This window comes from Moschus berezovskii, chromosome 4 (genome assembly GCF_049115385.1).
Source record: "Moschus berezovskii isolate FMDL1 chromosome 4, NW_MosBer_1.0, whole genome shotgun sequence".
Classification (NCBI taxonomy): Eukaryota; Metazoa; Chordata; class Mammalia; order Artiodactyla; family Moschidae; genus Moschus; species Moschus berezovskii.
In genome coordinates, this window is record NC_142463.1 from 25,308,571 (window position 1) to 25,334,672 (window position 26,102).

The window sequence follows — 26,102 nt, forward strand, 5'->3', positions numbered from 1 at the left end:
TGTCTTTTAATTTCATGGCTACAGTCACCAACCTCTCCTGTACCCAAATATCAAACCAGCCTCTGTCATGAACCCCTGCTTTCTGCCCTTCCTGCTAGCATATATTACTTCCTCTCTTATCTCTCTTTCTCTATCTGGTTGGAATAAACAGCCTCTTCTATGAAACCCTTCCAAGTACATTCCCACTTGTTGGCTGTCCATAAAAGCTTTCCACTGGAAATTCTGTTCATTGAACACTTACAGAACTCAGGGCTTCCCTTATAACATTTAGGATCCTTGCCCAAGTGTTCCAGCTATCTGTGCTCTTGACTTAATCTACTCTCGACCACAATGACCCTTCTTTTGAGGGTAAGAAACTGTGGCTTATTCATTTTCCTCTTGTGGAAGTGTGTGCTCAAAAGCACTAAATAAGCCAGTGGTTCTCAACCCTGACTGCACATTAAAATCACCTGAAGAGTTTTTAAAACATTGCTAAATTTTACCATAGGCTGATTAAAGAACAAATGAATTAAATACCAGGCCCATTTGTGTCTTCATTTCTCATGATTCTTGAAAAAGCTGTATCTTGTCAAAATGAACCATGCTTTAAGAACCAGAGGCAGAAATATATTCTTTCTGTTAACTGAATCCAGCTTTCTCCAAGGCAAAGTCACCTCTCATGGATCAAGATGATTAAAGGACTGGCACTTAAATAATCAAAGACTATTTAGGATTGATGTCTTTATCCCAGAAGTTCCTTGACCAAACCTACCTTTGCTCTGTCAGCCTCAAGTGAAAGGCGATAGGCCTCATCTTGTTCTCTCTTCACATTTTCTCTGGCTTCTCGTTCATCCTTATTAAGAAAGGAAAATATTCAATGCATTTTAGCACATTACTGTTTTTTAAAGAAAAAAAAAAAAACAATGATAATCCTCTTGTCTTATCCCTGTATAAATTTATTATAATTAACGAGGCACTTGTAAAGTGTACAACATAAACAAGTAATAGGTGCATAGCACAGTATACAGTGAAAATAAAAAGTCTGAAGCCGAGTGCCACCACTTACAAATTGTGTGACCGTGGGTAAGTTATTTAAGTTCTCTAGGTCTCAGTTTCCCCTCAACTATAAAAAAGAAACATTTGTCTCATAGGGTTGTTGTGAGAATTCAATACCATATTATAAAAACTATTAATGTCTAGAAAAGTACTTGACATTTAGTTATTTTCAGTGATTAGTTCCTTTCTCTTTTTCTCCTGATTTTTCTAAGATAAACGTGGAGACTGTCAGAACTGGGCCTAAGGGCTGGGAGACAGAAAAAGACTAGGAAGTAATCCCCTGGTTACCACAGAAAGAGGCTGAAGTCTCACTGCTAAAGCTTGGTTGTGCTGTGCTGGGCTTAACTGCTCAGTCGTGTACGACTCTTTGTGATCCCCTGAACTGCAGCCTAGCAGGCTCCTCTGCAAGCACCATAAAGGCAGGGACCTTGTCCATATTACATGGACCTTGTCCATGGAATTCTCCAGGCAAGAATACTGGAGTGGGTTGCCAAGCCCTCCTCCAGGAATCTTCCCGACCCAGGGATCGAACCCAGCTCTTCTGCATTGCAGGCAGATTCTTTACCATCTGAGCCATCAGGGAAAGCATTTCCCCATAACATTCACACTCATGAAGTGTACATAATGTAGAAATTATTTGAGTTGAAGATCTTTTAGAATATTTTTAATGTCAGAAGTGATTATGCCATCTGCCTACATTTAAACTGTGATGTTATATGAAATTAAGTTAATTCAACTACCAGAATTTATTTGTTAAATTCTGGAGTATAGCCAATATATCAATGTGCTGTGCCGTGCTTATTCACTCAGTTGTGTCCAACTCTTTGTGACCCCATGGACTGCAGTCCACCAGGCTCCCCTGTCCTTGGGGATTCTCCAGGCAAGAATACTGAAGTGGGTTGCCATGCCCTCCTCCAGGGGATCTTCCCAACCCAGGTATCGAACCCAGGTCTCCTGCATTGCATGTAGATTCTTCACCGACTGAGCCACCAGGGACATATTTATCAATCAGTTCAGTTCAGTTCAGTTCAGTCGCTCAGTCGTGTCCGACTCTCCGCGACCCCATGAATCACAGCACGCCAGGCCTCCCTGTCCATCACCAACTCCCGGAGTTCACTCAAACTCATGTCCACAGAATCGGTGATGCCATCCAGCCATCTCATTCTCCGTCGTCCCCTTCTCCTCCCGCCCCCAACCTTTCCCAGCATCAGAGTCTTTTCCAGTGAGTCAACTCGTCTCATGAGGTGGCCAAAGTACTGGAGTTTCAGCTTTAGCATCAGTCCCTCCAATGAACATCCAGGATTGATCTCCTTTAGAATGGACTGGTTGGATCTCCTTGCAGTATAAGGGACTCTCAAGAGTCTTCTCCAACACCATAGTTCAAAAGCATCGATTCTTCGGCGATCAGCTTTCTTCACAGTCCAACTCTCACATCCATACATGACCACGGGAAAAACCATTGCCTTGACTAGACGGACCTTGGTCGGCAAAGTAATGTCTCTGCTTTTTAATATACTATCAAGGTTGGTCATAACTTTCCTTCCAAGGAGCAAGCGTCTTTTAATTTCATGGCTGCAATCAGCATCTGCAGTGATTTTGGAGCCCAAAAAAACAAAGTCTGACACTGTTTCCACTGTTTTTCCATCTATTTCCCATGAAGTGATGGGACCAGATGCCATGATCTTTGTTTTCTGAATGTTGAGCTTCAAGCCAACCTTTTCACTCTCCTCTTTCACTTTCATCAAGAGGCTTTTGAGTTCCTCTTCACTTTCTGCCATAAGGGTAGTGTCATCTGCATATCTGAGGTTATTGATATTTCTCCCAGCAATCTTGATTCCAGCTTGTGCTTCTTCCAGCCCAGCGTTCCTCATGATGTACTCTGCATAGAAGTTAAATAAGCAAGGTGACAATATACAACCTTGACGTACACCTTTTCCTATTTGGAACCAGTCTGTTGTTCCATGACTGGTTCTAACTGTTGCTTCCTGACCTGCATACAGGTTTCTCAAGAGGCAGGTCAGGTGGTCTGGGATTCCCATCTCTTTCAGAATGTTCCACAGTTTATTGTGATCCACACAGTCAAAGGCTTTGGCATAGTCAATGAAGCAGAAATAGATATTTTTCTGAAACTCTCTTGCTTTCTCCATGATCCAGCGGATGTTGGCAATTTGATCTCTGGTGCCTCTGCCTTTTCTAAAACCTGCTTGAACATCTGGGAGTTCACGGTTTACATACTGCTGAAGCCTGGCTTGGAGAATTTTGAGCATGACTTTACTAGCGTGTGAGATGAGTGCAATTGTGCGGTAGTTTGAGCATTCTTTGGCATTCCCTTTCTTTGGGACTGGAATGAAGACTGACCTCTTCCAGTCCTGTGGCCACTGCTGAGTTTTCCAAATCTGCTGGCATATTGAGTGCAGCACTTTCACAGCATCATCTTTCAAGACTTGAAATAGCTCAACTGGAATTCCATCACCTCCACTAGCTTTGTTCCTAGTGATGCTTTCTAAGGCCCACTTGACTTCACATTCCAAGATGTCTGGCTCTAGGTCAGTGATCACGTTATTGTGACTATCTTGGTCGTGAAGATCTTTTCTGTACAGTTCTTCTGTGTATTCCTGCCACCTCTTCTTAATATCTTCTGCTTCTGTTAGGTCCATACCATTTCTGTCCTTTATCGAGCCCATCTTTGCATGAAAAGTTCCCTTGGAATCTCTAATTTTCTTGAAGAGGTCTCTTGTTTTTCCTATTCTGTTGTTTTCCTCTATTTCTTTGCATTGATCACTGAGGAAGGCTTTCTTATCTCTCCTTGCTATTCTTTGGAACTCTGCATTCAGATGCTTATATCTTTCCTTTTCTCCTTTGCTTTTCGCCTCTCTTCTTTTTACAGCTATTTGTAAGGCCTCCTCAGACAGCCATTTCGCTCTTTTGCATTTCTTTTCCATGGGGATGGTCTTGGTCCCTGTCTCCTGTACAATGTCACGAACCTCCGTCCAGAGTTCATCAGGCACTCTATCAATCAGATCTAGTCCCTTAAATCTATTTCTCACTTCCACTGCATAATCATAAGGGATTTGATTGAGGTCATATCTGAATGGTCTAGTGGTTTTCCCTACTTTCTTCAATTTAAGTCTGAACTTCGCAATAAGGAGTTCATGATCTGAGCCACAGTCAGCTCCTGGTCTTGTTTTCGCTAACTGTATACAGCTTCTCCATCTTTGGTTGCAAAGAATATAATCAATCTGATTTCGGTGTTGACCATCTGGTGATGTCCATCAATACATGTACTTAAATTTAATAAATACCCACATTGGTTGACATTGGTTGATGTATAGGTTCCTTTTATGGTTATTTTGCAGGATAGGTTGAATTATATAAAGTCATCAATATTTGCTGGCGTCTGACTCATAAAAATGGACATTTCATACGGTTTAACTTAATTCTTTCTTTTTGTCTCCTCGATTCAATATATGTTTACTCAGGCTGAGTGTATGCTCAGCACTGTCTTAGGTGCACCCTCTGATATCTACTCAAGGTTGGCCTTCTCCCTGAAGTCTCATACTCCTTTTGGTTTCAATGACCCCATTAACTCTACAATCTCTGGTATGAATAGTAACATTTCATTGATTCCTAGTCTTTAAAATAAAAAATTATAAGGAAGTAGATGTTGCTGTCCTAAAGTTAATTGCTATACTATCTATGATGAAGAAGTATGCCAGGGAAATTTAACATTACAATAAAATATCAGGAACAATGTTTAACCTGAGAGATCACTTAGATTGCAAAGTAGTCAGGATAATTTACAAGCCATGTAATATTACACATGAATAAAACTAGGTTGTAAAAACTTCTACTTGGAGACTTAGTACTTAGCTATTAGTATTTTCATTTTAAAGAAATAGAAGCATATTCCTTTAAAGATATCTTCATTGGTTTCAATGGGTATTTCCCACTTTGGTCTACATACTACAGTTTTACTATGACCAGGTACAACCAGACTGATAGGACATATTTTGCATATTTCTGTTTATATTTACATTTGCCTAATTCATTACTCTGTAAGCACTTCCCTCCCCCAATATATAAGCTTGTACAGAGTGGACACTTAATAGCTCTTTTGGCCATGGCTGATCTATATTTGATGTATAATATCTTATTTTTTCACTGAGAGAGGTAATGAGAAGATTAGTAGACCTGTGTTCAAGTTCCAGCCATGTTATTAGCAAGCTATGTATTCTTGGGTAAACAGTGTCTCCCTTTTCAGTCATTTATTAAGTTGAATCAAATTTTTAAGGTTTCTGTGCCTTTCTGAACAAGTCTATCTTTCCAAATTTAGATATCCCTAATATTATCAACAACCTACGCAAGTTCTCTTTTAATATTTCAAATAGGGAAATATTTAAGATGCTTAAAATTTTAACTGTAACATACTTTTTGATCCCATCCACAAATTAGTTTAGATTTTTCTTGTAACATCCTGTACTTTCCCTTTAAAAACATTTATCACAATTGTATTGTCATATGATTGTTTACTTAATGTGAGAGTCCCCCATGACAACTGTAAGCACCATAAAGGCAGGGACGTTGTCCATATTACATACCTTTATATTACAAGTGTTTTGCACAATGCCTAACTTTTGGGAGGCATTTAACAAGCATCTGTTGAATAAATGAGCTGCCTTTCCAGGCATAAAACATTTATTGGTCTACTGTAAAAATTAGGGAGGAAAATGACACAGTTCATTCACAAAGCAGCTCCATCTGAGTCAATGAAACTGACTAGCTGGGAAGAAATAACCTGTTATGACACTATGTACACACCACAAAGGGATCTCTGAGCACAAATACAGTCTATAATAGAAGTATTCTAGGTGAACAGCTCTGTTTTAAAACAGACTGTTGCAGATATGAAAGATCATTAAATACAGGGATCCGTGGCATAAAATGTGGCACCTGTTGTGACAGGACTTCCTAAGCCAGCTAACTTTCTTCCTTCCCTCTCCCCTCTTCTCCCTTCTATTTCTCTGCCCTTCTTTCTTTCTTACAAATATTTATTAAGCACCAATTTTACTTTAGGCATCACACTAGCAGTGTGAAGCAGGAATACCGAATACAGAAGCAGGACACAGTTTAATAGAGGAAGACATAAATAATTATACATGGACCACCTTCATCATTATTTTAGGCATCTACTGATTTACTGTGACAAGTTCAGTGTTCAAGTTTTGCATTATTTTCGTTTTGTTTCTTAAATAATGTCACTCTTACCAACTGGAAAACATCTTGTTCCACTGGCTCTATCCCTCAAAATCCCAACAGTTTTTCATATATTGTTAGAAATATAAGAGACCAGTATACAGATAAAGAAACTGAAATCACATAAGGGTAAATAATTTACACAAGACCATTAAGTTAAAACTTAGATTTGAATCCAGATCAGCAATATTTTCCTCTCCTCTCCCCTGGTAATTCAACGTTCCTTTCCTTACTCACAATGTCCCTGAGTATCAGACAGGGAGACAGAAGGACCAGCTCAGGCATGTGGCTCAGGGTCAATTTTCCTAAATTCCATCATGGTCATAGCTTTGGGCATGTTTGGTAGTTGCCTATGAATGACTATCATCCTTTTTTTTTTTTTTCTGTCTTGTAGATTTTATACTTGCCTCTCCAACTGTCCTACTCACAGTCATTTCCAATTTGGGGATATAGAGAATGTTGCTTAGCCTTTCCCCCCATTATCCTATGTTGCTGTTGTTGTTCACTTGCTAAGCTGTGTCTGACTCTTTGCGACCCCATGGACTATAGCTGCCAGGCTCCTCTCTCCATGGGTTTTTTTCAGGCAAGAATACTGGAGTGGGTTGCCATTTCCTTCTCCAGGGAATCTCCTCGGATCAGAGATTGAACCCGCATCTTTTGCACTGGGAAGAGATTCTTTACCACTGAACCACCTGGGAAGCCCATATTACGATCAAACTTTTAGGACAATTCCAGGTACTGTGGTGAACAGTTCATTCATAAACTGTGCCTCTTGGAATTTCTATGTCCTACAAATACTGTCCTTGCAGAGGTTCCCCTTGCTAAATCTTAGGGGATGCATCAGACAAAGTGATTAGAAATACACTGTTGATTAGGTGGAGGTAGAACAGCTGGATGATCTGGTTTAGGAGCAGGTTTCAGGTGCTGCCTGATCTATGGCTTGGACTACTTAGTATAAAAATACTTTCTGTTATAGGAAAATGAGAAGCTGGATTGCTCAGAACTAAGCAATAACCTCTACTGGAGCCTTTCACCTGTAGCATACTTGTCACTGCTCTCATGATGCTTTGTGCCACACTCATCTGTATATCTGTCTCACTACTCCCTACTTGAGCTGTAAACTCCCTAAGGGAAAGGACTCTATATATTCTATAGTATCTAGACTACTATCTTATACACAGCAAGCATTCGATACATATTTGGTAGATGAATGAGTGGAATTATCAGTGCTCACCAGTTTTACATCTGAAGTTCTTGAACTTCTAAGTATTCTTTAGACTAGTGATTTTTTTTACATAAGCATATTTTTTTCTGAGTAGTATAATTACTTGCAAAGAAGTGCTAGAATTCAAATTCAAACCCAGTCTTTTCCTTCTGAAAGCCTATACCTTTTTCCCGTTGTGGCTCTATGGGTTGCTCAGTAGAGTTCTATATCTCTGAAACAGTGACCACTGAATTAGATGTCTCTACAACTCATCAAAAAATAATGTCCATTAAAAACAATGAACACATTTTATGAGCTAGCAAATGGTTCTTAAATGAGGAAATGAACCAGATATGGAATTTAAGTGCAACCTGTTACTCTTCCTTGTTTAAAGTTAGTAATCATCAGTTAATTCTCAAGGACTAATGCAAAATTTCACATTATCAAATTGAAGCAAGCTATAGTGATTAGGTTGGTTTCAAATAATAACCAACTGTATACACAAATACCCACATACATATATACATATGGTATTTATTTGTTCCTCTGAATGCCCAGGTTAAAATGTACCTTAATAAGTAGGCCTTTGAAAATAAGGAAATGATCCTGGTCTGTCCCTAAGGAGATATGGACCAAGATAATGTGAAATTCTTTTAATATAAATACTTAGAAATAGTAGATAAAATATAGCAAAAATGTTAAAAAGTATTACTTAGCATGTGAGAAAGAAAGGACAAAGGAGAATTCCTAAGTACCAAAAATAAAGAGGAAATTAAATATCAGCACTGTAAACAGTGAGGTAATACGGAACCTGACAGGTAGATTATCCATCTTGGTAACCTAGAGGCCCAGTTGGAACCAGAAGATTTTATTTTTGCACCCAAGCAAGGTAGCAAGTTGGAAAAGTTATCTATGGGATAACTTTTGGTAATCTAACATAAGTGTAATTGGAGGCTGAAAACAGGTGCAGGGAACAGGGAAAGAAAAATTATTTTAAGAAATAATGGCCATTTTTTTTTTGAATTTGATAACTATAAAGCCATAGATCCAAGAATATAAATGAACATGAGACAAAATAAAAATGAAGAAAGCTACACAAAGGCACATCATAACCAAACTGCATAAGGTTAATATTAAAATGAAAATTCTTAAAATCTATCAGAGAAAAGACATATATCGGGAAAAAAAATAAAGATGAGATCAGACTTTTCATCCAAAAGAGTGCAAATGAGAAGACAGTGAAGAAACATCTTTAAAGCACTGAAAGAAAACAACAACAAAACTTGTTAACTTAGAATTCTATACCCAGTAAAAATATCTTAAAAATTGAAGTTGAAATAAAGACTTTTTCAAATACATACAGAAGCTGAATTAACTACTATCATATGTACTACAATAAAAGTTAAAGGAAGTCCTTTAAGGAGAAGGAAAATAAGCCCAGTCAGAAATCTGGATCTACCCAAAGGAATGAGGAGAACTGAAAATGGGCATTTCACGCGTAACTTAATAGACATTTTTCCCTTACTATTTAAATCTCTATAAGGAACAACTGAGTGTATCTCAACAGCATTTATTACAGAAATAAAAAATCCATTCTAAATTCACATGAAACTCAGAGACTCTAAACAGTAAAAAAAAAAGAAAAGAAAAAGGAGAACAATTTGAACAACTCACATTTTCAAAACTTACTACAAAGTTAAAGTAACCAAAATCTTCTGGTCTAAACCAATGCATTAGAACAGAGAGCCCAGGAATAAACTCTCACATAGGGATGCCAAGACCATTCAATGGAGACAGGTGAGTTTTTTCAACAAATGGTTCTGGGGAAGCTGGATTTCCATATGGGAAAGAATGAGATTGGACCATCACTTTACACCATATATAAAAACAGCAACTAAAAATGAACAAAAGATCTAAAATTAAGAAGTTAAAACTATAAAACTCTTAGAAAATAAAGATAAAAATCTTAATTACTTTGGATTAGGCAATGATTCATTTAGTATGACACAAAGCTCAGGCATTAAAAAGTAAAAATAGATATGTCAGATTTCATCAAAATTAAAAACTTTTGTGTATCAAAGGACATTATAAAGAGAGTGAAAAGACAATCCACAGAAAGGAAGAAAATATTTGCAAATCATATACTTAGTAAGAGTTTAACATACAGAACTCCTGTAACTCAACAACAACAAAAAAAGCAAATAATCCAATCCAAAAACAGGCAAAGGATTTGAATAGACGTTTCTCTAAAGAAGATATATAAATGGTCAATAAATACATATTCATAGTAGCATTATTCACAATAGCCACAAGGTGGAAAGAACCTAAATACTCATCAGTGGACAAATGGATAAACAAAATGTGGTATATATACAAGAGAATATTATTCAGCCATAGAAGGGAAAAAAGTTCTAATACATACGATAATACAGATAAGCTTTAAAAGACATTATACTAAGAAGCCAGACACAAAAAGACAAATATTTTGTTTCCATTTACATGAGGTACTCAGAATAGGCAGATTCAGAGAAAAGAAATATTATTGGGGAGCGGGGGAAGGGTGAGTTGTCATTTATTAGACTGGCTAGAATCTCCAGTTTGGTGGTGGTGAGTAGAAGCGATTAAGGAACAGGCATCCCTGCCTCCTTCCTAATCTTAACAGGAAAATATTCAGTCTTTCACCAGTAAGCAAAACATTAGCTGACAGGTTTTTTAATAGATGCCCTTTATCATGTTCTAATCTATTCCTATTTACTGAAAGTTTCTATCAGGAATGGATTAACTTTTGTCTAATGCTTTTACTGCATCCATTGAGATGACTGAATGTTGAACACAATGACTGATTTTCAAATCAAAGGCAAGAAAAAGAAATAAAAGACATCAAGAATGAAAAGGAAGAAGAAAAACTCTTACAGATAAAATGATTAGGGATCCGGAAAATATTGTGGATTCTACCAAAAAACTATTAAAACTAATAAGTGATTTTGGTAACAATGCAGGATATAAAATTGACATACAATAAGCAACTGTACCTCTATACACTAACAACAAATAATCAGAACTTATAATTTTTAAAATGCCACTTATAATAGCATAAAATGTATGAAATACTTAGGAATAACTCTGAAAAAAAGACGTACACCGAAAAACTAAAACATTCTGAGAGAAATTAAAGACAACCCAAATAAACGGAGACATATAACCTTTTTAAGGACTGAAAGAGTTAATGTTTTATATGTCAATTTTCTCTAATTTAGATTCAATGCAACGCTAATAAAAATACCAGTAAAATTATTTTTTTTTAAGAAATTCACAAACTGATTATAAAACTCATATGGAAATGCACAGGACTTAGAACAGCCAAAACAACAATGAAAAGAGGAACACTAGAGGACTTACACTACTTGATCTCAAGATTCATTATAAAGCTAAAGTAATTGTGTGTGGTATTAGTAGAAGACAGATAAAATAATAATAAAACAGAATGGAGTCTAGATATATCCTACACAAGCAAAGGTAATTTAGCAAATAGTGCTAGAAGTCCTGAATATCTACATATTCTTTTACCTCCCAGAAAAAGAAAAAAACCCTTCAGTCCCTAAGTTCAGTTCAGTCACTTAGTCGTGTCCGACTCTTTGCGACCCCATGAATCAGAGCACGCCAGGCCTTCCTGTCCATCACCAACTCCTGAAGTTCAATTCAAACTCATGTCCATCGAGTCGGTGATGCCATCCAGCCATCTCATTCTCTGTTGTCCCCTTCTCCTCCTGCCCCCAATCCCTCCCAGCATCAGAGTCTTTTCCAGTGAGTCAACTCTTTGCATGAGTCAACACTTCGCATGAGTCAACTCTTCGCATGAGTCAACTCTTCACATGAGGTGGCCAAAGTATTAGAGTTTCAGCTTTAGCATCAGTCCTTCCAATGAACACCCAGGACTGATCTCCTTTAGAATACACTGTTTGGATCTCCTTGCAGCCCAAGGCCTAAATATGAAATTTAACTCAGATGGATCACAGACCTAAGCATACTATCTAAAGGTATAATGCTTTTAGAAGAAACATAGGAAAAAACAGTGACCTTGGTTAGTCAATATTTCTTAGATATGATGCAAAAACAGAATAAAAGAAAAAATTCTAAATTGAATTTCATCAAAACTAAAATCTTCTGCAGTACTAAAGACAGTTGAAAATGATAATGAAAATTAAGCCACAAGTTGGAAGAAAAATCTTCGAAAATTACATATCAAATAAAGGACTTGTATCTAGAGCTTATAAAAAACTCATTTAATATAAAATAAAGAACACAATTTTAAAAATAGGCAAAAGATTTGTAAACATTTTATTACATTTAATCACATGAAAAGGTGCTTGACCTCATTAGTCATTGGGAAAATGCAAATCAAAACTACAATAAGGCACCACCAAAAACGTATTAGAATATCTAGAATTAAAAGAGACTAGTTATACCAAGTGTTGACATACAAACTGGAGCCACTGGAACTCTTATACAGTGCTGGTAGAAAAATAAAATGGTACAACCACTTTGGAAAACACTTTGGCACTTTCTTAAAAAATGAAGCATATACCTACCATACAATGCAGGTAATTACTATGAATATTTAAATTTAGAAAGCACTGCTTAAGAAGCTTTATTTAAAAATAACATATACTGCTTAAGTGACAAGTGGTTGCAATGTTACTTCTGCCTTCAGAAGAACCATAAATGGAGAAAGTTTATCTATACTAGTGCAGAACAATGGTTAAACACTAGGACCAGGACCTAATTCTTCAGCAGTCAGTAAGTCTGGGAGACAAGACCTATGCTTCTGAACAGAGTCCGATAATAGGTTCCCAAATGGACACATAGAGTTCTCCTACCTGTCTACTGAGAACATAAACTCGAGAAAGGAGAGAGACAAACATATTTCCTTTCCAGTATGGCAGCCCTGTTACATGGAAAGTCCAGTTAAATGCTCTGGAGATTTTTTTTTTGGTGCATGTGTGTGCACACACGTATAAAACAGAGATGATGTAACAGTCTTTGAAAAAAATCTAAATACTATAGTCTGTGGCCATTCCTTCCTGAAGGCAGACAGATAAGGAGGAGGAGGAAGGTTACCTTTAATCACAGGTCAGCAAACTGTGGTCTTTGGGCCAAAGCTGGCCTGTGGTTTGTTTTTGTAAATAAAATTTTCAGTGGAACATAGCCATGCCTATTTGCTCATGAACTGTCTATGGTTACTTCTGTGCTTCAGAGGCACAGTTGAGTAGTTGTGACAAAGAGTATACAGCTCCCAAAGTTGAAAATATTTACTACTCGACCCTTTGTAGAAAATGTGTGCCAACCCTTTAAAATCATTATAAATGTTGGTTTCAGCCTTTGTAACTTTTAGTAAGTTGAGAATAAAACCCTAATGAAATTTTAAATTCATAAGTCTAGGGAAAGCTTCAGGAAAAGGTCAGATGGAAAGAATAACTAATTTGCTTGTCACACCCAAAAAATCAGAAGCCATAAACTAGCTCTGACATCAGTATGAAAGGTTTACAGTCAAAGGTCTTACAGCAGCCTATTACAAGGACTAATAATGTCTTGAAGGTGGATCATAATACAAAAATAATTGTATTAAACATAAGAATGAAAGAGAATTACATACTTGGATAGGTTTTCAGGTATCTAGGAAAAGTGGAGGAATGATTTCTAACTCCAGACACATTTAGGGGGCAAATCATCTGTCTTAGAGGCTGAGGTATAGAACTTTCTGTTCTGTACCACTTGGTATCTTGGCTTAGTTTCAGACAATGACTCTGTTGAACACGGTATGAGTAATACACTGGGCCAGGTATTGTAGGAAAGAGAAAGATGGTAAACTAAACTAGTAGTTGTTAAACTAGTCCTACTTTTAAAGTGTTTTAAATTTCATCTAAAAGAAAGGGACAAATGATTTTGGGAAGCTATTTCTATGGAGATTTTGTAGTTATATATGGCTGTTACCAAATTTTTATTGTTGAAATTACAATGTCAAAGACTTACCTTTCTACAATATAAATCACAGTATAATACTCCTTTTTCCTAACCTTCAACGACTTTCCCACACCCTCAGGATAGTCTAAACTTCCTAGCACAGGAACCCTCAATTACTTCATCAGATTCATCACCCACTTTCCCCTTCCTCATACCCTATGCTCAAGTCCTCTCACTGCTCCCTGAACTGCATCTCCTCTCACTGCATCCTTCTCTGCCTTTGCATATCCTTTATCCTCAGCCTGGAATATTCTTCATAACTCTTCCTTTGGCAAAATCACACTTATCTTTCTGGCCCAATGTAAGTGTCCAGGCATTCACAGGTACCTCACCCTGGGTTGAATGGCTTCACTTCTGTGTTCTATTTACACTGTATTATTATAATTATATATTTACACATGCCTCTCACTCAGTAGACCAAGCATTTAGAGGATAGGAATCAGTTCAGTTCAGTTCAGTTCAGTCGCTCAGTCGTGTCCGACTCTCCGCGACCCCATGAATAGCAGCATGCCAGGCCTCCCTGTCCATCACCAACTCCCGGAGTACACTCAAACTCATGTCCACAGAGTCGGTGATGCCATCCAGCCATCTCATTCTCCGTCGTCCCCTTCTCCTCCCGAATACTGTCTTATTAATTAACACTACCATGTTGGTATTTGAGGCTAATAGAGTTTTGTCAAGAGAACGCACTGGTCATAGCAAACACCCTCTTCCAACAACACAAGAGATGACTCTACACATGGACATCACCAGATGGTCAACACCGAAATCAGATTGATTATATTCTTTGCAGCCAAAGATGGAGAAGCTGTATACAGTTAGCAAAAACAAGACCAGGAGCTGACTGTGGCTCAGATCATGAACTCCTTATTGCCAAATTCAGACTGAAATTGAAGAAAGTAGGGAAAACCACTAGACCATTCAGGTAGGACCTAAATCAAATCCCTTATGATTATACAGTGGAAGTGAGGAATAGATTTAAGGGACTAGATCTGATAGATAGAGTGCCTGATGAACTCTGGACGGAGGTTCGTGACATTGTACAGGAGACAGGGACCAAGACCATCCCATGGAAAAGAAATGCAAAAAAGCCAAATGGCTGTCTGAGGAGGCCTCACAAATAGCTGTGAAAAGAAGAGAAGTGAAAAGCAAATGAGAAAAGGAAAGATATAAGCATCTGAATGCAGAGTTCCAAAGAACAGCAAGGAGAGATAAGAAAGCCTTCCTCAGTGATCAATGAAAAGAAATAGAGGGAAACAACAGAATAGGAAAAACAAGAGATCTCTTCAAGAAAATTAGAGATACCAAGGGAACTTTTCATGCAAAGATGGGCTCGATAAAGGACAGAAATGGTATGGAGCTAACAGAAGCAGAAGATATTAAGAAGAGGTGGCAAGAATACACAGAAGAACTGTACAAAAAAGATATTCACGACCAAGATAGTCACGATAACGTGATCACTGACCTAGAGCCAGACATCTTGGAATGTGAAGTCAAGTGGGCCTTAGAAAGCATCACTATGAACAAAGCTAGTGGTGGTGATGGAATTCCAGTTGAGCTATTTCAAATCTTGAAAGATGATGATGTGAAAGTGCTGCACTCAATATGCCAGCAAATTTGGAAAACTCAGCAGTGGCCACAGGACTGGAAAAGGTCAGTCTTCATTCCAATCCCAAAGAAAGGGAATGCCAAAGAATGCTCAAACTACCGCACAATTGCACTCATCTCACACGCTAGTAAAGTCATGCTCAAAATTCTCCAAGCCAGGCTTCAGCAATATGTGAACCGTGAACTCCCAGATGTTCAAACAGGTTTTAGAAAAGGCAGAGGCACCAGAGATCAAATTGCCAACATCCGCTGGATCATGGAGAAAGCAAGAGAGTTCCAGAAAAACATCTATTTCTGCTTCATTGACTATGCCAAAGCCTTTGACTGTGTGGATCACAATAAACTGTGGAAAATTCTGAAAGAGATGGGAATACCAGACCACCTGACCTGCCTCTTGAGGAACCTGTATGCAGGTCAGGAAGCAACAGTCAGAACTGTACATGGAACAACAGACTGGTTCCAAACAGGAAAAGGAGTGCGTCAAGGCTGTATCGGAGAAGGCAATGGCAGGCCACTCCAGTACTCTTGCCTAGAAAATCCCATGGATGGAGGAGCCTGGTAGGCTGCAGTCCGTGGGGTCGCTACAAGTCAGACATGACCGAGTGACTTCACTTTCACACATTGGAGAAGGAAATGGCAACCCACTCCAGTGTTCTTGCCTGGAGAATCCCAGGGACGGGGGAGCCTGGTGGGCTTCCGTCTATGGGGTCACACAGAGTCGGACACGACTGAAGTGACTTAGCAGCAGCAGCAGCAGCAAGGCTGTATATTGTCACCTTGCTTATTTAACTTATATGCAGAGTATATCATGAGGAACGCTGGGCTGGAAGAAGCACAAGCTGGAATCAAGATTGCTGGGAGAAATATCAATAACCTCAGATATGCAGATGACACCACCCTTATGGCAGAAAGTGAAGAGGAACTCAAAAGCCTCTTGATGAAAGTGAAAGAGGAGAGTGAAAAGGTTGGCTTGAAGCTCAACATTCAGAAAACAAAGATCACGGCATCTGGTCCCATCACTTCATGGGAAATAGATGGGGAAACAGTGGAAACAGTGTCAGATTTTATTTTTTTGGGCTGCAAAATCACTGCAGATGCTGAATGCAGCCATGAAATTAAAAGACGCTTACTCCTTGGAAGGAAAGTTATGACCAACCTTGATAATATATTAAAAAGCAGAGACATTACTTTGCCAACCAAGGTCCGTCTAGTCAAGGCTATGGTTTTTCCCGTGGTCATGTATGGATGTGAGAGTTGGACTGTGAAGAAAGCTGATCGCCGAAGAATTGATGCTTTTGAACTGTGGTGTTGGAGAAGACTCTTGAGAGTCCCTTGTACCGCAAGGAGATCCAACCAGTCCATTCTACGGGAGATCGATCCTGGGTGTTCATTGGAAGGACTAATGCTAAAGCTGAAACTGCAATACTTTGGCCACCTCATGCGACGAGTTGACTCACTGGAAAAGACTCTGATGCTGCGAAAGGTTGGGGGCGGGAGGAGAAGGGGACGACCGAGAATGAGATGGCTGGATGGCATCACCGACTCTGTGGACATGAGTTTGAATGAACTCCGGGAGTTGGTGATGGATAGGGAGGCCTGGCGTGCTGTGATTCATGGGGTCGCGGAGAGTCAGACACGACTGAGCGACTGAACTGAACTGAACTGAATAGTAAACACCCACTGAATGCTTAGTATATGCCAGACATTCTTCTAATTATTATTTTATTGAATCCTCAGATATATTAAGGGAAGGAGGAAAGAAAAGAGATGACTACACAGATAAAAAGAGAAAGAGACCTAAGGTATCTGCTCCAGGAACTGTCATGGACCTCAAAAGTGGCAAAAGTCTTTGTAAGCTAAATGCTCTTATTTTACTTTCCCCTTGCTACCATAGGGCTTCCCTGGTGGTTTGTATGGTAAAGAATCTGCCTGCAATGTGGGAGACCCGGGTTCAATCCCTGGGTTGGGAAAATTCCCTGGAGAAGAGAACGGCTATCCACTCCAGTATTCTGGCCTGGAGAATTCCATGGACAGAGGAGCCTAGCAGGCTACAGTCCATGGGGTCATAAACAGTCAGACAACTGAGTAACGTTCTTTCTTGCTACCATTATCCTAAATGGGGTTCTGAGACTATGGCTGGAAGCATTGAGAGAAATAATAATATAGGCAGGATGGAAAAATGCAAATAGCTCTCCTGGGGGAAATTATAGCATCCTCTTGTAGGGTGCTAGATTATTTATCTTCCTTCTGTAACATAATCTGTAACATAATCTGTAAGGATGACAAGTATCTTTTCACAGGACTCTTCATGTGATGACTGGGCACAGTGCCTGGCATGGAATAGGCATTCTACAAATGTACACTGAATTGAGCTGGGAGGACAATTAACTGACTTTTCTTGAGTCACTAAAACAGATAAACCAGTTTCTAGAAATTTTGCAGATTCAGTGATGACAGAAAAAAGTAAAATAATTCAAATATTTAATTATTTAATGCCAAGTTTTCGAAACCCGCCTCTAAAGCTAAATTGACTATTTTCTATAAATACTTGGTTGGTATGAGACCAGAGGAAGCAGAGATATTAACAATTAAATTATTCTTAAGGTGCTAATTCATTAGGCACCAAAAAGATGTAAGATTGCCTCAGTTTCTTCTTTGGTATTTGGGAAGTAAAAAGCCTCTGTCTCTCTCTCTCTTTTTTTAAATCTCCAATTTATGGTTTAATCAAGACAGAATTGGAGTTCAGATATTTAAGATCTTAGTTTTGAAAAATTCTCAGACCATAGGATATCCTGATAATCTTGTTTATAAACCAAGATATTTAAATAGTATCCCATATTTTAAAGTATCAGAATTAGACATTTCTCCAAAGATGTACAAATGGACAACAAACACATGAAAAGATACTCAACATCATTAGTCATCAGGGGAATGCAAATCAAATCACAAGGAAATACCACCTTATATCCACTATGATGGCTATTATTTAAAAAAAAGAGAGAGACAATAGCAAGTGTTGATGAGCTTGTGGAGAATCCTTGCACATTGCAGGTTGGAATGTAAATGGTACAGACACTGTGAAAACTGTTTGGTGGTTCTTCAAAAAGTTAAACAGAATCACCATGTGACCCAGTGATCTATTTCTAGGTATATATCCAAAAGAACTGAAAACAGGGATTCAAGCAGACATTTGTACATGAATGTTCATTCCATCATTACTCACGACAGCCAAAAGATGGAAATAGTCCAAATGTCCATTAACAGATGAACAGGTAAACAAATTGTGATGTATCCATACAATGGACTATTATTCAGCCATAAAAGGAATGAAGTACTGATAAATGCTACAATGTGGAGAAACCTAAGTGAAAGAAGCCAGACACAAAAGTCACATGGTGTATGATTGCATTTGTGTTAAATATCCAGAACAGGGAAGTCCAGAGACAGGAAGTAGCATGGTGGCTGCCAGAGGCTGGCAGGGAGCCAAGAGAGCTGGGGCAGGGAGTCAAGACTCCTTAATAGGTTTGGGGTAACTAGATAGAGGTAATGGCTTCCCAGGTGGCGCTAGAAGTCAAGAACCCGTCTGCCAATGCAGGAGACATAAGAGATGTGGGTTTGATCCTTTGGTTGGGAAGATTCCTTGGAGAAGGAAATGACAACCCACTCCAGTATTCTTGCCTGGAGAATCCCATGGACAGAGTGCCTGGCAGGATATAGCCCACAAGGTCACACAGAGTCAGACATGACTAAAGCAACTTAGCACATTTACAGATAGATGTAACAGGTGCACAACACTATGAATGTACAAAATGCCAGTGAATTGTATGTTTTAAAATGACTCATTTTCTGTTATCTGAATTTTGCCTAGCCATTGCACCCCCTCAACATATCAAATTACAGAGCCAAGAACTAGTGACAAAGCTCTCTATGTGTAAAATGGAAGAAGATTTTAATTTTTCTTCATGTCAAGTATAAATAATGAGGGCATTACTTGAAAAGATGTGTTAAGTTAGCATTCAAAAGAAGTACTGACTGGGTAGCACTGACTTCTCGGTGTACTGTGGCCAGGGCATTTGTCTTCCAGCCACCTTGGATTCTAGTCCTTGTTTCATCTCAATGGCAGAGCAGTATAAGGAAAAAATACAGCTTCAAACACAGATATTTTAGTTTGGTTTGAATTTTAGGTTGGCCACTTAATTTCTGTGTCCTTGGGCAAGTTCCTTGACCTCTTTCAATACTTATCAATTTTCTCTCTAAAATTGGAAAAATACCTCCTTGTTGGATTGCTGGAAGGAGGAAATTAAATGATGAATTAACTATTACCTAGCATAGTGGGCATTCGATAAATGTTACCCTAATAATAATCACCATCATCACCCCAATAATATTAGTCCTTTTCCTTGTAATAACTAATGTGTAACTGTAGGCCAAACAGTTGTATTCCTCTGAATTTTTCCCAAGGACTTCCTAGGGAGGGTCTGGGGCAAATCATCCCTCATTAATAGCATCATTTTTCAGCAGGTAAATTGGCATTGGTTCAGTTCAGTTCAGTCGCTCAGTAGAAGAGGATAAACAGGGGAACGTTCATAAATGATTATATAGACATGAGCCTCAGGTCTCTGAAGCATCTTCCCACTGTCCTGGAGCTGAATGCTGTAACCTACTCTTAGTCACTGTCTGTGTACCAGGGCTCTGGCAGGGATCCCAGGGCCAAAAAAAAAAAGAACATTAGAGGTCTGAAGCAGAGATTATACAGCCTATGTAATTTAAAGGCAATACTAAACTGTGTTCAGAAATCTGACAAAATTCTAATTTTTCTTACAGGATGCTCGGGGCTGGTGTGCGGGGATGACCCAGAGGGAGGATAAGGGGAGGAAGGAAGTGGGAGGGGGGTTCGGGAGGGGGAACTCATGTACACCCGGGGCGGATTCATGTCAATGTATGGCAAAACCAACCAATATAATATTGTAAAATAATTAGCCTCCAATAAAAATTTTAAAAAAATTAAAAAAAATAAAAAATAGAACAAACCTTAAAAAAAAAGTATTCAGACTTACAAAAAAAAAAAGACTACTTTGATTTTTCTGAAATAATAAATTTCAAAAAGCTATATGTCTCTCTACATTTTTCCTATTTGGTGAAACTACTTTGTTTATTTTACAGGTGCTTGGTCTGCCTTTATATAATCACATTTTAAGCTGCAAAGGAGGTAGGTTTTTAATATGAGGGCCCAGGACAGACCCCTAAGTTTGCTCCACTTCCAAGAGACCCAGGTTGTGAGGATTAAATAGAATACATGGTGGGATAGTGCTCTGAAAAGGACTAAGATTCCAGACTGGAAGGAATGATCAGTTGGTTAACAGAATTAGGAATTACTTAGAAGGCCTCCTTTACTCTGTGGTAAGAATGAATTTCTTGGCACCAGGTCTAATTTATCACTGATTTCCACTCTGTAAAAAGCTCTCATTTCCTTGCTAATCAAAGTGACCATTAACTAAGTATTTGCAAAGGAAAACATAGTATTAATAAATATCCCCCTGTCTATATCTTTATCTAAGATTTTTAATCCTTTAAAGTCTTATATTTCAAGGTTTATAAACCAGTTTCACATGTGATACTTACAATAATTAGGCTGGCCAGGAAGGGACTTCGATCCCCATTTAGAGAAGAGGAAACAGACTAAGAAAGTTTAACTGATTTTCCCAGGGACACTTAGCTTATTAAAATGTAGGCCACCCATTCTCATTCACAGTTCTTTCTGTCATTTCACCTCTCTTCAACCAACACACTTACCATGTTTCTCCCTCTCTAAATTTTCTTCTTTTCAAACATTGCAAATATAGTTCTTGAATCAGTACAGGAATGGTTATGGTATGATTTTCATGGGAATAAACTATTTTCACTTGTTGAATGAATGAAGCAGGAAAAACAGATACAGGTTTAGCTCACTTCATTACCAATGGACTCTCCACAGAGAACAGCAAGATGGTATAGAATGGATATGAACCTCCAGCCTTGTATTATCCTGTAGAGTTGTCATCATCTATTTACTTGTCTATTTCTCTCTTCAGACTCTAAACAAACTGAAGAGACTTTTCCTTATTTATCTCTGAATCCCTGGTTCTAATCTCCAGCAGTACCTATTACTTTGTAGAAACGTAAAAATGGAATAATGAATGAACATTCTGAACCCACAGAAATGTGCATTATAAGTTTAGACTTGTTAAGCTGAATTGCTTGTAAAATCATCAATGACAGCTCAAAAACAGTGAAATGAGTATGGCTAACCTGACACTGGACATTCAGGTTCCTGAAACAATAAGTTTGGTTCCTATTATATCAAGGGCAGAGCCTAAATGTTAGACTAACTAGTTATTTTTAAAAATCCAGTTATCAAAAGTTTTAAGCAGAGAAATTTCAAGATAGTTGTATCTGGTATTTATATCATAGTCTTATCATAGGATTATGAAAACAGAGATGAATTCACAAATAGAAAGTAACTTCCAAGTCCTAACTAAGACTGTCTTGATTTGTTAGAATGTAAGCCTCTGGAATTTCCGGCGGAGATGTTTAGAAAAGATTCTTTTTCATCTGGATAGAAGTGGTATGTGGGAGTGAGTTGAAAAGCTGGATTTAAGACTGGTTTGCTGATTTCTTTAGTGGCAGGATTTCAAATGATGAACTGCGTCTCAGAGTCTGCTTTAGAGGAAATGAGACAACTTGTGAAAGAGAGAGTTCATGTTAAGCTAAAACAATCCAGAGAATCTATCTACCTGTTTGGTAACCTGGGATGAAACCTGCATATTTTCCAAGCATGATGCCTCAGTTCAGACCCTGGTCATCTCTTGCGACTATGGCATTGGCCTCTTAGCAGATCTCCTAACTTCTAGTCCCTTCCTATAAAATTCATTTATCCAGTCATTTCACTTCATTCAGTTCAGTTCAGTCGCTTAGTCGTGTCCGACTCTTTGCGACCCCATGAACCACAGCACGCCAGGCCTCCCTGTCCATCACCAACTCCTGGAGTTCACTCACACTCATGTCCATCGAGTTGGTGATGCCATCCAGCCATCTCATTCTCTGCCGTCCCGGTCTCCTCCTACCCCCAATCCCTCCTAGCATCAGACTCTTTTCCAGTGAGTCAACTCGTCGCATGAGATGGCCAAAGTACTGGAGTTTCAGCTTTAGCATCAGTCCTTCCAATGAACACCCAGGATTGATCTCTTTTAGAATGGACTGGTTGGATTTCCTTGCGGTCCAAGGGACTCTCAAGAGTCTTCTCCAGCACCACAGTTCAAAAGCATCAATTCTTCGGTGATCAGCTTTCTTCACAGTCCAACTCTCACATCCATACATGATCACGGGAAAAACCATAGCCTTGACTAGACGGACCTTGGTTGGCAAAGTAATGTCTCTGCTTTTTAATATGTTATCTAGGCTGGTCATAACTTTCCTTCCAAGGAGTAAGCGGCTTTTAATTTCATGGCTGCAATCAGCATCCAAAGTGATTTTGGAGCCCAAAAAAATAAAGTCTGACACTGTTTCCACTGTTTCCCCATCTATTTCCCATGAAGTGATGGGACCAGATGCCATGATCTTCGTTTTCTGACTGTTGAGCTTCAAGCCAACCTTTTCACTCTCCTCTTTCACTTTCATCAAAAGGCCTTTGAGTTCCTCTTCACTTTCTGCTATAAGGGTGGTGTCATCTGCATATCTGAGGTTACTGATATTTCTCTTACACATTTGTAAATCATTTAAGCTCATCTACTATATGTTAAGCTTTGTGTTAGGAAATGGAAACAGTAAGTAAGAAGTTGTTTCCTTCTCTCACTAGTTGCTGGAAACAGATGTATAAGATTGGAAAGGAAGGCAATATGAGGTCCTATTATGGATTAATTTTATAATATGCTGTTCCTTTTCATCCTCACACTACTACAATTATTATTTCCACTTCACTATGGGAAAACCAAGACTTGACTTGGACATAATTAGCCTGTAGTGTCTAGCTTGTACGGGACTGAACTGGCTTTAATACTTAGGTCTGTCTATCAGTTTGTAAAGGCTATATCCTTTCCACTAACCTAATGGTCCTCAAATTTTAAGATATACAGGAATCACCTGTGAAACTTGTAAAGACCCAGATTCTCTGGCCCAACTGCAGAGATTCTGATTCAGTAGGTCCAGTATGGAAACTCAAAAGTCTGTACTGTTAACAAACATGAGCTCAGGATGACATTTTGAAAAGCACTGCAACTCAAAAAGAAAAAAAAAAGATAAAATTATAACTCCAAAATAAGTACTATCATAAAGATACGAACAAGATGATTAGCAAACAGCATAGACATCAGAATTAATTTCCTAAATAATAAATCTAATTAGGTCAACTTCCTGCTTAAAAGAAGAGATGAATACTCACTCTGCCCACAGTTTAAGGTTCAAATGTTATCAGTTCAGTTCAGTCGCTCAGTCGTGTCCGACTCTCTGCGACCCCATGAATCACAGCGACTCTCTGCGACCCCATGAATCACAGCACAACAGGCCTCCCTGTCCATCACCAACTCCTGGAGTTCACTCACACTCATGTCCCTCAAGTCGGTGATGCCATCCAGCCATCTAATTCTCTGTCGTCCCCGTCTCCTCCCACCCCCAATCCCTCCTAGCATCAGAGTCTTTCCCAGTGAGTCAACTCGTCGCATGAGGTGGCCAAAGTATTGGAGTTTCAGCTTTAGCATCAGTCCTTCCAATGATAGCAGAGCATAAAAGTACAGTGTGGTCCTAAAGCACATTTTGAGCCTCTTCTTTTCTCTTTTCATACTGTTCATGGGGTTCTCAAGGCAAGAATGTTTAAGTGGTTTGCTACTCCCTTCTCCAGCGAACCATGTTTTGTCAGAACTCTCCATCATGACCCATCTGTCTTGGGTGGCCCTATACTGCATGGCCCATAGTTCCACTGAGTTAGACAAGGCTGTGATCCATGTGATCAGTTTGGTACAAGATGGTGGAGTAGAAGGATGTGTGCTCTTCTCCTGTGAATGTCTGGAGTCACTGGTGGAGGCATGGGTCAACAGTGGCCGCTGGGTCAGGGGCACTGACTACAACTGTCCTGCGAACTGTGGCGCGCTGGTCAAGACACTTGCTCCTTGGAAGAAAAGCTATGACCAACTAGACAGCACATTAAAAAGCAGAGACATTACTTTGTCAGCAAAGATCTGTCTAGTCAAAACTATGGTCTTTCCAGTAGTCATGTATGGATGTGAGAGTCGGACTATAAAGAAAGCTGAGCGCTGAAGAACTGATGCTTTTGAACTGTGGTGTTAGAGAAGACTCTTGAGAGTCCCTTGGACTGCAAAGAGATCAAATCAGTCAATCCTAATCAGGAAATCAGTCCTGAATATTGTCATTGGAAGGACTGATGCTGAAGCTGAAACTCCAATACTTTGGCCACCTCATGGAAGAGTTGACTCACTGGAAAAGACTGATGCTGGGAGGGATTGAGGGCAGGAGGAGAAGGGGATGAGAGAGGATGAGATGGCTGGATCACACCACTGACTTGATGGACATGAGTTTGGGTAAACTCTGGGAGTTGGTGATGGACAGGGAGGCCTGACATGCTGCGATTCATGGGGTCGCAAAGAGTCGGACACAACTGAGTGACTGAAGTGAACTGAATAAACACCCAGGGATAAAACTGCTGGGTCATATGTTAAGTATATGTTTAACTTCCTGGGAAACCATCATCAACTATTTTTCTGAATGGAAGAACCATCTTGTATTCCCAGGAGCAATGAATGAGTGTTCCAGCTATTCTTCATCAGGCACCTCAGTGTTCTCTCTTTAACTTACGGGTAATAAGCAGCCCTAGTCCAAGTCCCCAAAGCTATGCAAAGCAGTCGTGAGTATTTTAGCACATAAACAGTGAACTGCTTCAATAAGACAATGTGTGAAAGTCGCCAAGTCGTGTCTGACTCTTTGCAAACCCATGGACTATACAGTCCATGGAATTCTCCAAGTCAGAATACTGCAGTGGGTAGCTGTTCCCTTCTCCAGGGGATCTTCCCAACCCAGGGATCAAACCCGGGTCTCCCGCACTGCAGGCAGGTTCTTTACCAGCTGAGCCCCAAGGGAAGCCCAAGAATACTAGAGTGGGTAGCCTATCCCTTCTCCAGCGGATCTTCCTGACCCAGGAATCGAACTGGGGTCTTCTGCATTGCAGGCAGATTCTTTACCAGCTGAGCTACCAGGGAAGCCCAAAAAAATGGGTACAACTAGGAATTCTAAAAGCAAATCCTTTATTAAAATAGTTTAATCTGCTAACTTTTTTCCTACGATATTTTTCTACATACATCCAGACATGAACACACACCCCCCTTCCCCACAAACAATTAGAAGTGTGGAGTGCAGAGGACCATTTCTTTGTGGTATCTACTGCTAGTGTACTTTATGGTAAAAATGGTCTGCAAAGACAAGATGAGTATAATAGGATATGGGAGGTGTATATGTCTATTGTTAGAGTGAAATATTTAATCTGAAATTAGAATCATTCTGCGCAATTAACCAAGCAGCCCTCATTTACTTATAATGTGTGTCTCTTCTGGCTGATGATGTAGTCTTCGGATCTAGCCATCTACCAGCAAAGTACCCTTCTTCTGGAAGACACTGCCCTATAAGACTACCTGCTACAATGTTGCTTTTTCCTTTTCTAAAGTTTCAACTTAAAAGAATTTTCCCTGATAGGCAGATTTAACATTCTACATCTATCTCCATTTTGGAATTATATAATTATACTGGGATCCTTTTGCCAACATGCTACCAAACATCTAAAGGATTGTGTCATCCTTATATCTACCGGTGCTAAGGACAAATGTGTGTATATAGCAGGTCCTTAATAAAAATGTGTTGATTTAGGGGCCAAAGTAATTAATTAATGGTGGTTTACTTGGGGAACATCTACACGTCATGTTTTAAGATTCAAATGTTTCTG

At 39.1% G+C, this 26,102-nt stretch overlaps 1 protein-coding gene across 3 annotated transcripts in view; it reads right to left on the minus strand.

The window, feature by feature from the left end:
- FAF1 (Fas associated factor 1) overlaps window positions 1-26,102 on the minus strand; it is a 514,461-nt gene that overhangs the window by 65,053 nt on the left and 423,306 nt on the right. For all 3 annotated transcript variants that reach the window (XM_055403873.2, XM_055403872.2, XM_055403871.1), the window contains exon 16: window positions 752-832. In XM_055403873.2, coding sequence (XP_055259848.1) covers window positions 752-832 — 81 coding nt within the window. The remainder of the gene's footprint in view (window positions 1-751; window positions 833-26,102) is intronic.